The sequence below is a fragment of the Nomascus leucogenys genome, chromosome 1a, assembly GCF_006542625.1.
Source record: "Nomascus leucogenys isolate Asia chromosome 1a, Asia_NLE_v1, whole genome shotgun sequence".
In the NCBI taxonomy this organism is placed as follows: domain Eukaryota; kingdom Metazoa; phylum Chordata; class Mammalia; order Primates; family Hylobatidae; genus Nomascus; species Nomascus leucogenys.
Window position 1 is genome coordinate 71,567,658 of NC_044381.1, and position 13,036 is coordinate 71,580,693.

Consider the following 13,036-nt stretch of genomic DNA (forward strand, 5'->3'; position numbering starts at 1 on the left):
AAAGTTCCAAAAATTAGTGTCCTAATGATATATGCATGCATGCATACTGGCATATATATGTGTATATACAGACCTAAAATTTTTTATAGAGGTTTTCAAAAATACAAGCAATTTTGGATCCATACTATATACAATTATTAAATGTTGGTTTCCATGTTTTAAGAGGAAAAAGGCACAATTTTGTTCCCCTGAGTAATTTTCAGTATGCTTTTCAATATAATGAATCCGTCCTGAAATATGCTGTCCTTCTATCCACACTATTATGAAAGTCGCAAATGCAGTATAAATTGAGGCCCTCAGTTCTGCTGGACTTGCCAGTTTCTAATCTAGGTTGAGATTTTTTCTTAAAGGTATACTTAATTTGGCAGCATTTGAATAGGACTTCAGGGTAGCTGAGGTCTGAATGAATCGTTAGCCGTTGTCTACTGCACAGCAGTCCACAAGCAAGAACATCTAGAAGCCTCTGGCTAGAGACATGCTGGGGCAGCTAGCACCACACTGCTAAGCTTCTCAGAAGTCTGTATTTACTACTCTTCCCGCCTACTCATAGGAAAAAAAAATTTCTGCCCAAATGTCCATATCACCCTCTATTTGTCATCACTTCAAATGAGATCTCTTAGTTAAAAAAGGGTAGGGGCTGGGATGAAACAACCACTGCTACTCTGCCACTGGCCCCCTCATCAATTCCACAACTGCATGGCCTATTTTCTTGTAGCCTCTTTCTGCCCATGACAGTATTTCCTCTGCCACTTTATGCCAAACAAAGTGCTCCAGCGCAAGAGGTAACACCAAAATCAGCTTTGTGGTCATCATTGCCTAAACCCGAAGATCCGTCTTCACCCCAAAGTGGCACTGCTGCCAAGGCACCTGTCACCTGTTTTAGTCTCCTTCCCACAAGAAGACAAGCCTGTACTGCCTCCAGGCCTCAGTTCCTTTGGAGAACAGAGGCATTTACCTAGCACGACTTTTGATTGAGGTGTGGCATTCAGCCTGGCTCTAAACCCACGGCCCTGTCTGCAAATCAGAAGCTTGGTGTGAGGCGTTGTGCTTGGTTGCCACAGCACGTTGGCTCCTATGGAGATATTCCTGAATTTGGCGGCAGCTGTGGGAACCAAGAAGTTTTCGTTATGATACACAGGGTATGAGCACTTTATAGAAAGTCATCAGGAAAAGACCCTGGCACCTCAGGTATAATTGATGTTTCCTTAGAGGCAGAGGCCAAGTTCATGTCATATCCCTTATGACTTCAGTTAAGCTCAGAAAAGTGTGAAGAAATGGGTGTGGGTTTCTATGTACAAATCCCTGTAAGTCCATTAAGTTAGGTAAACATTTAGCTCCAATCTCAATAGCCAGTGAAGTCCTTGGATAACTGACAGCTTCCCCAAGGATGCCCCTCAGTGGAGGAGATAGCATGGATTAAAAAAATATTAGATGGAAAGAAGCAAATTGGCTCCATGAAATAATGGAATTCAACTGCAGTGTACGTATTGTATTGTTCTTAGCATCCATATGAAGATGAGGACTATCCTAGCAGTAAACTCCCGTGGTTAGCGATTAGTTACCTATTCAGTTATGGCCTCTAACCAGCCCAGGTACTAAAGGTTCCACTGTCTCTGCGCTGTGTGTCCTTCTTTGGCAAGCCCTGTTTCTGTGGTTTCAGACTGACTCTAATCCTGGCTATGTGGAGAACCCCCACTTCCACTTGGGGTACACCTGGCAGGCACCAAAGCATCCACCAGATATTCTGAAATGGTTGCAGAAGTACCAGAAAGCAAAGATGTCTAAGCTGGAATGTCCCAGCACTCAGGGCAGCCCTAAACAGTCTGCCTAATTTTATATAAATACTTAGGCATGAAATGGATTTTCTGGATGTCTGGCTTTTCTTCCTATTGGCTTCTCTCTTCATTTTTGCTGCTGCTTCATTTTATTTTTTTTCTTTCTCTGCTTTCCCCCCACTTTTCTTCTTGCTAATTCTGGTCCAACCAGGTAGCAATGCATTTTCCAGGGAGCCTTTTTAAATAGTTTCTTCCCTAGTCTATTTAGTAGCAATGCAAGCCATTTAAGCCTGTTAGGGTCGATATTTTTTAAACAATGTTCCCTTTGCATATTTTTAATTTAGGTATTTCCTTGCCTTTGTTAGAATCTACCCAAATTGGAAATTTCTCAGGTTACAAATACTAAACTCGGCAGCTCTCTTTTGTCCTCCCTTTTCATTCATAAAGAAGTTTCTAGCCCTTCCGATTGTCCCCGCTTCACATACAAGGCTGCCCTTCTGGCCACACAGGGCCAAATGGAAACACTGACCACAGAGACCTGAGCTCAGTGGCTCTCAGGCTTGGTGACTGCCAGCTGCCCGGCAGCAACTTACCCAGCCCAGTACTGCCCCAAACACACTTTCTGGAAACATCCAGCCTTTTGATTCTGGTCTTTATCTTTTGAAGTAGGGAACACAGTAATCTGCCCAGGCCTTTATGTTGGGACTGCCCTACCAGAACTGCAGTTTAACCAAAAGCAGGACCTCTCACCATTGAGATGCCTGGTCTGCTTACTGAAAAACACAGATTAACACCCACAAAGAAGTGCTCATCTAAATTTGGGAGAGCAAATGCCTCACTGATGGGGATAGATCCTGAGATGGAATTTAATGGCTTCCCTGAAAAATGTTTAAAAATGCATGTAACTCAATTCTATGTTAGTACAGCAGCAGTCAAAATAAACTGGACCTGTCAGGAACTGGTGCTGAGAGAATGTTATGAATAGACTTATTTTGTAAAATTGTCACTTTACACACCCAGAAAAACCAACCAAGGGTAACATCGGCTCCCTCAGTGTTGGTTTTTGTTAAATCCCTCCCTTGAATGACTTCAATTTAATTTGGCTAGTTATATGAGTTATGTTGCTTTTTCCTAGTTTTCTGGAAAAGAAATTAAAGATGGGGGCTGTGCAGATGTTGCCCACTGTGCAGAAGGGCTGAACATGCTGGTAAAAACCATTCGTTCCCAGCTTCCTGAATGAAAGCCTTGTTACCTGGAAGTGTTTGCATTACAAAGTTTGGCATTAACCTGTGAGGCTAAGGGAAAGAATCAGCCCTAGAAGCAGCCCTTTTCACCCACAGCTAGCTGCAGTGCCCTATACCCTGAGGTCATGTTAGTACTGGGGCCCTTGCTGAACCATACCACCCTTCAGAGGCCATAGTTCCCTGAATCCTGGTTGGAAAGATTAGTCCACCTTCTTCTGGTTCAGCCCTGCAAAGATCCCAAACAATGGCCAGCCTGGCTGCCCTTCAAGATGTCCTCCTGAACAACATGGGTAATGTCAGAATTTCTGTTTAAAAAACAACAACAGCAACAAACTTGTCCAGTACATGTTCTTTTTGCTTTTGGCAGATATGGCTATCAAGCCTTGCCTGGTTTATGGACCCACTCCTGTGAATCCTGATTTCTAGAGTTAGAACCAAAACCAGATCCAGACCCACAAAGGCTAAGGACCAATGTGTGGGCACTATAGGTTTGGCCTCCTTGGAGAAACCTAACCCACTGAGAGGGACAGACTGCATCCTTTTAAACCACCTGAAGAAAATGACCATGCCAGGCCTGTATTCAACCTGCTGTGACCATGGATGGAGTTGTAAGACAGTTAGTGGTATCTCTCAGGGTTAAGAGGTATTGTGGGTTCTTCGGTGTCCCAGGATAAAGGGGGGGGAATAACCTATTTCATTTTATTTTTTTTTTCCAGTTCTCTCAGGCCAGGCACACCACAGCCCTTTGAAACGATCTGTGTCCCTTACCCCACCCATGAATGTGCCAAACCAGCCTCTAGGACATGGATGGATGTCTCATGAGGACTTACGAGCTAGAGGACCCCAGTGCCTCCCATCCGATCATGCCCCCCTGTCTCCACAAAGCAGTGTAGCCTCTTCAGGAAGTGGTGGGAGTGAACACTTAGAAGATCAGACCACTGCTCGTAACACATTCCAAGAAGAAGGTAGTGGGATGAAAGGTGAGTGACTAAACAAGAAACCACTGGGGACAGAGCCCCTCCCTTTATTGGAGACCACAGGGTAAAAAAAGAGAGGTAGTCAGCAAGAGAGAAGGAGCCCACCCCTTCCCCAGGCTTACGCATTTGATCTGTCCCTTCCAGAACTCCAGGTTGACCATGGCAGAAAGGGCTCGGATTCCCCTTCCAGTGCTTCTTGCCAAAATCTGGGAAATAGGAACCAGAGTAAGAGAGGTCAACACATTCTCTCTCTCTCTCTCTTTTTTTTTTTTTTTTTTTTTTTGCATTGCAGTGACTTGCAGACCATTAAATGAGTCACAGCTAATGGTGATAAGATCTTCTGTGTGTAAAGCTACTGAGCTGCTCCAACCTTCTACCTCATTGCTATGGCCAGGGACCTGTCAATAATTCAGAAAAACAAACCACGGGATTTATTTTTTTTCCTTTTTAAATCTATCTTAATGCAGAATTGTAGTAGTGCTTCCTTTCTCTCTCTTCTCTTTGATATCCAAAGAAACCTTTAAACCCTTTCCTCTGCATCTATTTAAGGGACATGAAAATACCACTGAGAATCTCTAACAGTGTTTTAATCCTGATAACAGATTTGCATACAGGTGACAAAGGCCTTTTGTGCAGCATAAATAAATTTCTCCATTGCCTTGTGAATCTACCCTCTTCTGAAGATACTCATCAGGAGATAGATTTCCAAATTACTTATGATAGATACAAAGAGGATACGTGCATGCTATATTTTTAGACTCCGCTTGTACAAGGGCTGGGAAGCCCTTAGGCAAAGATGCGCATCAGAGACACACTAATAACAATTTTAGATGGTGAAACAGTAACCACTCATGCTTTGGGGACTAGCATGCTGAGGGGAGGCTCTGAGAACACCCTGTTTGCTGGCATTAATAATCCTGAGGTTTGCTGTTTCCGATCTTCCCCTTGTAAATCATCAGTGTTGACATAGGAAGCTCTGTACTGATTCCCCTCCCTTCACGGAAGCCTGGCACAGAAAGCATGCCCATGATTGCCCAACCACTGGTTATAAGGGAGCACGAGACTGAAAAAATGGAGCTTGTCAACTCTGGGAATGAGGCTGACAAGAAGCTGCTCCCCTGGCACATTCCTTGAATCTTCCTCCTGCTCAGGCCTGTGCCCTCTCCATCCCACCCCCATTTCATTGACGGTTCCAGTGCTGAGTGCCCAGAGTGAGGGGATGTGTCTTAATGCTGATACAAATGGGTCTTTAAAGGTATATAACAGGCAGCAAAAGCCATGTGTCACTTGGGTACGAAGGGGATGTGTGTCCTCTTTCTACTTCAGAGTTTTCAGGGGACTGTATCACAATTTTGGAGCACTAGCAAAACCCACTTTTGAGTTTATGCTACATGGTTATGTGTTCAAGCAGCTGAGCCCCAGGTGATGCGTAACAGGTGAGGCTCAACCCTGCTCTAGGTAGACTGGCTTGGCATCTGTCAATCGGCATCAAAATAGCTGAAAGACCAAGGGAGGCTGAGACAGCCATTGCTTTTAACTAGCTTCTTTCCAGGTGAAGTTCAGTGTCTGGACAGGTTTCCAAGAAAGCCTATGTTGCGGTTCTAGTTGGTAACTGTAGGGAGGAAGCATTGGCCTTTGTGTTTGAAGGGCAAGGAGGATCCTATAGAAGGGCCATTCACCAGGAGAAAGATCTCGCCCAAAGAAGAATGCCGATTCCACTGTCTGGTTTTTGGACATTTATTCTTCCTTTTACTTTGTTTTCCTTCTCTCCTTTTTTTTTTTTTTTTTGAGGCCCTTATGCACACTTTCGACATTCTCCCAAAGTAGGTCAAGGTATGCTCATTGAGTGCTGCCATTTTGAGGTGAGAAATAAAGATAACAGGTTTTTAAAGAGAAATGAGAAAAAAGTTGAATAAATGCCCTATCCCCATTTTAGGACAAAAGCCAAAATATTGCAAAGGTTAAGGAATATACCATATCTAAGCCTATTCGATTCCTTTCATTAGAATTGGTGAGAACTGTCTCCTCAGAGCCTATTCAGTCAGAAAAAATGACACAGATAAGATCTCATATCCAGGATTTTCCTTATAGGCCCAAGGAGTGCAGCCAGAAAACAGGCTATTTGATGGCCTGCTGTATTCTCACCTTCTCTGACCTATTGAACTTCCCGTCTTCCAAGAACTTCCCTGGATTGGGATTCCAAGTATGAAGTCAAAAGCAAGTTAAATAGCAAAAAAAAAAAAAAGTTTGAAGGAAGAAACATTATAGATGATGAAGGATTCTATTTGTGGGAAAAGTATATTTGCAGTTTAGCTGACAGGTCAGACAGAAAAAATGTCCACACCCAAAAACACTAGCATTCCGAAGTGTTACGGGCCAGTATTTGTTCAATACAAATGTCCCTCCCCAGCCTTGCTGCAAGATGCCACTGCTGAGGTCTCTTCCGCCACCAGATATTATTCAAAATGACTTCCTATGAGTGCACCCAAGGAGCAGCCCTGCTCATAACCCAAGGGTTTGTCATTTGATCTCTGTGTCTAAGAGCAGGTGCTGGTTTAAATTTTCAAAATAATTCACACTTTTAAAGAAATGAGATATGGCTGGGTGCGGTGGCTCACGCCTGTAATCCCAACACTTTGGAAGGTTGAGGCAGGCAGATCACTTGAGGTCAGGAATTCAAGACCAGCCTGGCCAACATGGCAGAACCCCATCTCTACTAAAAATACAAAAATTAGTCAGGTGTGGTGGCGCGCACCTGTAATCTCAGCTACTCTGGAGGCTGAAGCTGGAAAATCACTTGAACCTGGGAGATAGAGGTTGCAGTGAGCCAAGATCGTGCCACTGAACTCCAGCCTGGGCAACAGAGTGAGTGAGACTCCATCTCAAATAAAAAAATAAGAAATAAAGAAATGAGATATAAAACCAAGTGAGGTGCCTTGAAAAAGAGCTGACTCTTCCTCTTGGCTCTACAATCTTTCTTTTCTATGATGCAGGCCCTGTGGCAGGAGTGTCAGCTGTTTTAAAGTACTTGCTGGTCCACTTTGGGGTGCCATCATCTGATGCTATTATTCTAATCGTTAAACATCCAGTTTAGAAGAACAATAAGAAAGCTTAGTAGAATTTGGAAGAATTCTCAAATCCATATGGAATATGTCTTGCTCTCATCTTGCACCTTGGGAAAAGAATTAAAAAGTTACTATAGTTGAACTTTATTTAGTGTGAATTCCTCTTTATGGCCAACAGCTGTGAATATCTCTCTGCAATACTGTGGTAATCACCCATTCCTTCCTTTCATCTAGCTAGACTGGCCAGGTCTGGCTACACATCCTCCCTTAGGAGTGTACCTCTTGGGTCAAGGGTATGGAATAAATCTCATGGTCCAGCATTCTTGCTTTTTGCATTTTTCCCATGCATAGATCAAGCCCCCTTCTTGTCTTGGTGTTAGCACTCCCTGCCAGGGACTGTCACTAAGTTCTCTCCCAAGCAGACCAGCTCCTACTCTCAAAGGATTAACGACATCTGCCCACAGTGCTTTGCTTTTCCTTCTTTAGCAAGTGTCCATCCTTATGGTTTAAGTAGACTTCGAAGTACAGATTAAATGTCTCTTGAGGTAAAAATCTCACGCTAATATCTCAAGCTAAAGAAAAAATGAGATCCACCACTTAGCTTGAAACTTACCCAAGAGAAGTGGGAAACAACTGAAATATGAACTCTCTTCCCTTTACCCTTCCCTGTGGAGTCTACTGGTTATAAATGTTTGGACTAAGGAGGCGGGTTTGGTTTCTACATCCAGTTGTCTTTGTTCATTTAAAAAACTTCACTGTGACTCATCTCAGGGGAAAGATTCTCAATTGTGAGTTGGTACTCAACAGTAATACCATTCTTTCCCTGAGCAACTCATGAGTGGAGTGTGCTCTGTGGCCTCTTGTCTCATACAAGGCTTTCAGGTGGCTGAGAAAAAGAGAGAGAGAAAAGACATTCTCTTAATTTCCTGAAGAGAAAGTATAGAGGTCAGTTGGCAGAAGACACACATTTCCCACTTACATTAGCACCATGTTCTCAAAGATGGTACATAAACCCAGCACCCTAAGACTTAACAAAATGCCACAGCTGTGATGAATGATGTGGCTGCATTATATGGGAGGAAAGAGAGGGGGAAATGACTGATTCACAGGTTACTTTTGTCCTCATTCAAGTCAATTGACTTTTTTGAGCACCCACTGAGAGAAACTTTGGACTAACTAGTTTCTGGGCAGACAGGGGTAAGAGCTACTGTTCCTGCCTGAAGTGAGTCACTATCAGATGAGCAAAAAAACAGGCACTTAATGCAAGTGCCCTGCTGTGAAAATATGCTATCTTAAAGACTTGCCCTGGGTTAGGGCAGGCACCATGAATGACCCTCATTCAAAGTGGAGGTAAGTCAAGGAAAGTTCCTAGAGGAGGAGAGGCCTAGAACTGAGTCTCAGAGTGTGACTACAGGTCAGCCAAATAGTAAGTGAAGGAAGGGCATTCTATGCAGAGGGAACAGCATTCACGAAATCACAGTGACAAGAGTGCTTGACCAAGTGAATCCCATGGCTTGAGTGTTAAGGGCACATGGGAAAAAGGAGTCTGGAGAGGGAAAAACCAGACCCTGGGCCTTGCAAAGGACATTCTCTTTTATCCCAAAGCTATTGAAGGAACTTCTGCAGCAGAATGACCTGCTTAGGTCTACATGTTAGAAATATGACCTTCAAAGCAGAGTGGAATATACATCAAAGTGCAGAAGGGACAGAGGATTCCAGATTTGAAGGCCAGCAGAGAGGTGGAGGACGTTTCAGTAATTGAGGGGGAAAAGGAAGTGGGACCGACGAAGCAGCAGTGAGAACAGAGACAAAGGAGTATTCAGGGTTCTTCACGAGATAGAGCTGAGAGGGCTTGATAACCAATTGAATAGACAGGGATGGAGCAGGAGAAATTCAGGATGATGCCCAGGTGTCTGCCTGGGACATCTGGATAAGCCACGGTGTCATCTAAGGCAAAGGGTATAAAGGAGGAGAAATAGAATGGGGGTGGGGGGTGCAGCATGGGGCCTGGTGAGTGTGGGAACTGTAGAACAATCCAGTGGAGGTGTGCAGCCCCCTCAATGGGCCCCACAGTGCACCATGCTCTTGGCCGGCCCAGCTTCACTAACAGCCCCGACTTCCTTCGTCGCCTGCAGTTTCAGCGTGATATTACACTTACCTGAAGCCAAGTTCATCTGAGGGACTTCATTCCAGATAGCTGGGTAGAAAAACCATAGATTTGGGCTCCTAGGAAGCAAGGAGCTCTATGACTTTCTTGTTGTACTTGCCTGTGTGAAGAGGGGTAGAGATTGGCACTCTGTTTCTCTTGCTATGAGCTTCAGCCTCACTGTTACGAATCAACACCAACTGGGTATGCTTATAATGTCTGGCATTATGTTAGCACACAAATATAGAAGTCATTGAAACGGTTGTATTATTTGTATATAGACATGTTAAAAGTAGAAAAAGAAACAATTGGCTCCAGGAACCTTGATGGAAATATAGCAATTAAGAGTGGAGGGGCCATTGACTATGAAAATATGTTGTTTGCCTTTTCTAAGGAGACTTTCGTTAGATGAAACTTAGATAAACTTTTTCTCTCTGTAGTAAAGGAAATATATTGTCTACTCTGAAATAGCTGGTTTGGGGTTTTCAGTTGTTTTTGAAATGCAGACCTTTGAACCTCTGCTTCTCCAGAATGAGAATGGAAAAATTATGGAGAGGTGAGATCCTCTTTAAGAAAAAGGAACCTGTCAGAAACCTTTGTAAGAAAGGTTGCAAATACAGCAGTTCCGAGGGTCACAGAGGTCTGAGTGATGGAGTGGGAGTGGCACAGCTCCATGAGTGGCTGGGACATGTTTCAGCATGGCTGTCATTGAAACTGGTCATTATTTTCTTGATGTTGACTTTCTAGCTGCCTGCTTGAATTCACTTAAAGGAAGCCCAGTATTGAATACATGTGCTTTATTTTTGTTTTTAATTTCCAAATGCCCAGACATGACCCACAGGGAGGAGTGCTCCTGGGCCAGGAGTTGTGCTAACTCTTCTCAGATAGGCTGAGAGCCCTGAGGTCTTTGAAAAGCAAATCCTCAGGATTCCCCCAAATTCGAAAAGTCATGAGACTTTTAACCTCCACTCCTTACCAATCATGTATTTTCCTCTGAAGCTTTAAGGACTGTGCAGGCACACAGAGGCAGCCTTTGATATGGACACAGCCACTGTTTAATGACACAAAGCAGGCTGCTTTAAAACAGCACTTTCGCCTGTCATCTCTAACGGAAACTGCGGGGAGAAGGTTAGGCCCTCTTCGTATCTAACATGTCAAAGTGGGTATTTTACTCCAAAATAGGCCACCTCTCACGTTCCAGGACCCATATATGCTTCCCGCAAGCCTGGCGCCTCCCCAGAGGCCTCCATGGACACTTCCCAGCATCAAGGAGCACACTGAGGAGGATCCAGCTCCAACGAGGCCCAAGACCAATCCTGCTCTCTTTTGCACAGAGGCTGGAACAGAGTTGGGCTGTTTGTTCTGCTCTGGCCAGAAATAAAGACAAGCTTCTGTAACCTTGACGGTGCTGCTAAACTTCTGTTCATTTTTGAAAGGAACATTTTCCTTCCCTCTTCAGTAGTGAAGAGTGGGTACCTTCTTACCCCTCAGTTGGCTTTCCTCTTCTCCCCCTCAGAGACCAAGGGTGCGGTCATATCTTGGAGGGAGAGAGCTTTTGAGAGCAGCCTGGCTTGCTGTGGTGAATGGGAGTTGATCTTCCATCTGCAGTTACCAGGACCACCCCTATGTGAGCCCTTGCGTGGGAACAAGGCTGTTCATGTTTCTGTCTGCCAGAGATGCCTTTCTCCCTGCCCTTCATGCTGCATTCGATATTGGGCTCTTCAACAATATTGATCCCATCTTTCTCTCTTCTGGGGTTTCCTTGTTTGTGGGTTGGGTGCTGCATGGTCTGTTGATCTGACTCAAATTTGCGGCCATTTCTGCAGCATGCATTAGAGACAAGCACTCCCAGTTCTAACTGGAGCCCCACTTCTGTGTGAACTGTTGTACACACCACACAGCCTCCATGTGGCTGATTTTTCTAAATTCTGAAAAGGAAATAGAAATCAGCATGATTTAAAACTGGATCCCACTGGTAAAGACCAGCAGGCAAATATAGAACATATACAAGATGAGTGTAGCACTATTATCAAGAATGACCATGAGAAGATAAATCAGTGTGGACTTGCAGCAAGGTCTAGAAGGAGCTTTCTGAAGGATGAAGACTATGGGATGAGACTCACTGATGTGCACATGCATGGTGGTGCTTTGTCCCAGAAACCTCCTACCTGTTGGCATTCTCTCCATGCACTTCTCCCTGAAAGTCTGCTACTCCCAGAGCTCCAGCATGGCTCTCACCCCATGCTCTTTGCCAGAGAGATTCACCCACTTCTGTGGCTAAAACAACCACCATGAACTACTGACAAGGAACCTTGTTCTCCAGCTCAGACTTTTCTTCCAAGACCTTGACTGGTTGACTTCTCCCCTTGTATGACCCAAAGGCATTGACAGCCAGCTGATCTCAAATGGAGTTTACCCTGTCACTCTTCTCACCCCAAACCTGCTGCTCCCCTGTTTTCTCTGTCTCACCAAACCTGAATCAAAGGAGTCATCTCCAGCTACTTTGTCTCTGTCACTCCCTGCTCTTCCCTGATCTTCAAGTACTGTCAATTCCGTCCTTTCTCCTCTGTCACGCATCCCAAGCCATCATCAGGATCTTCCTAAGTTCATGTCCTGGCCTCCACTGTCACCATCTGCCAGGCCAGCCTTTACATTGATAGCCATTGCCTTTCTAGCACACTCATCTGATTGTGTTCTGCTACTCAGGTTTCAGCAGTTTCTCGCCACCCACAAGATAAAGTCTACTCTCTTTGTTCAGCATTGCATATCTCAGCCATTTGATCCCCTGCCTATTTGACCCACCTTGTCTCTAGCCATTCCCCCCATCCACCCATGTGTCTGCTCTACCCTGAATGCCCTCTTGACTCTGTTTTTCCTTCCTGCTTCCTGAAATGGCTTCCTCACTGTGGCCATCCTAGTGGAGACACCAAGTTATTGTACTTTGAAGCTGCCCCTCACTCCCCATGGCAAACCAAAAGGCTCATCGTTCTATGCTCCCCTAGAACCCTATGTATACTCAGCGCTTGTCCTATTGCTGTTACAATTTTTGTATAAGTCAGCCATTCTCTCTAGATTAAAAGTTCCTTAATGGAAGGGTCATGTCTTCACAGAGCTTGGCTCCCATAATAGGCATGCAATAAATGTTGAATGAGCAAATATCAGGATTCCCACACTTGGCAAAGAAGTCAGCCCAGCATATAGCAAAAGCATCTTTATCTTTCTCACACTGCATAAGAGAGTGACTTTCTAGTTTGAGACCCCCAGTGGCATGTCCATCAGCAGCATCCAAGGAAGCCAAATAGGTCTGTGCCAACCAGAGGCATGCATGCCTTCAATCACATATCAGCTTCTGCAGGAAACAGTTCTGCTTCTCCCTGTTTGCCTGCATTTTCCAACCATAGCCACAGCCAACAGCTTCACAGAATGTAAAAGGTAGATGGGAAGTTACAGTAGGTGCTTCTTAGCATTGCATCCAACAATGTGGCATTTGGACCACGGGAAAGGACCTGAGCTTTTAGTTTGAGTCTATCCCTGGCCAGCAGCTTACAGAATCCAGCATCCAAGTCATTAGAATTCCTGACTTTGGGGGAATGAAATGGTCAAGGCTCTTGCTTCTCTGGTTTGTTTCTCTTTTAACAGTTTTTTTCTAATCCTTGGCAAGGGAAGGTACCTCACCACAATCCAGAGGGTGAAAGGTTAGTAGGCTATGTTCTTAAGAACTGGGATTTCCTCTTCTTTGTTTTTCCGTTCTCCTTACAGGAGGGAGTGCTCTTTGAGCACATGGCACTGAGATAGAACAATGCTTGCTCTAAAAACAGTGTCCATGTGT

At 44.5% G+C, this 13,036-nt stretch overlaps 1 protein-coding gene across 7 annotated transcripts in view; it reads left to right on the plus strand.

Moving 5' to 3' along the window:
* SAMD4A (sterile alpha motif domain containing 4A) overlaps positions 1 to 13,036 on the plus strand; it is a 231,921-nt gene that overhangs the window by 170,598 nt on the left and 48,287 nt on the right. For 5 of the 7 annotated variants that reach the window (XM_030810793.1, XM_030810828.1, XM_030810805.1 and 2 more), the window contains exon 4: positions 3,736 to 3,999. The exons of the other annotated variants lie outside the window; for them this stretch is intronic. In XM_030810793.1, coding sequence (XP_030666653.1) covers positions 3,736 to 3,999 — 264 coding nt within the window. The remainder of the gene's footprint in view (positions 1 to 3,735; positions 4,000 to 13,036) is intronic. 7 annotated transcript variants of the gene reach the window in all.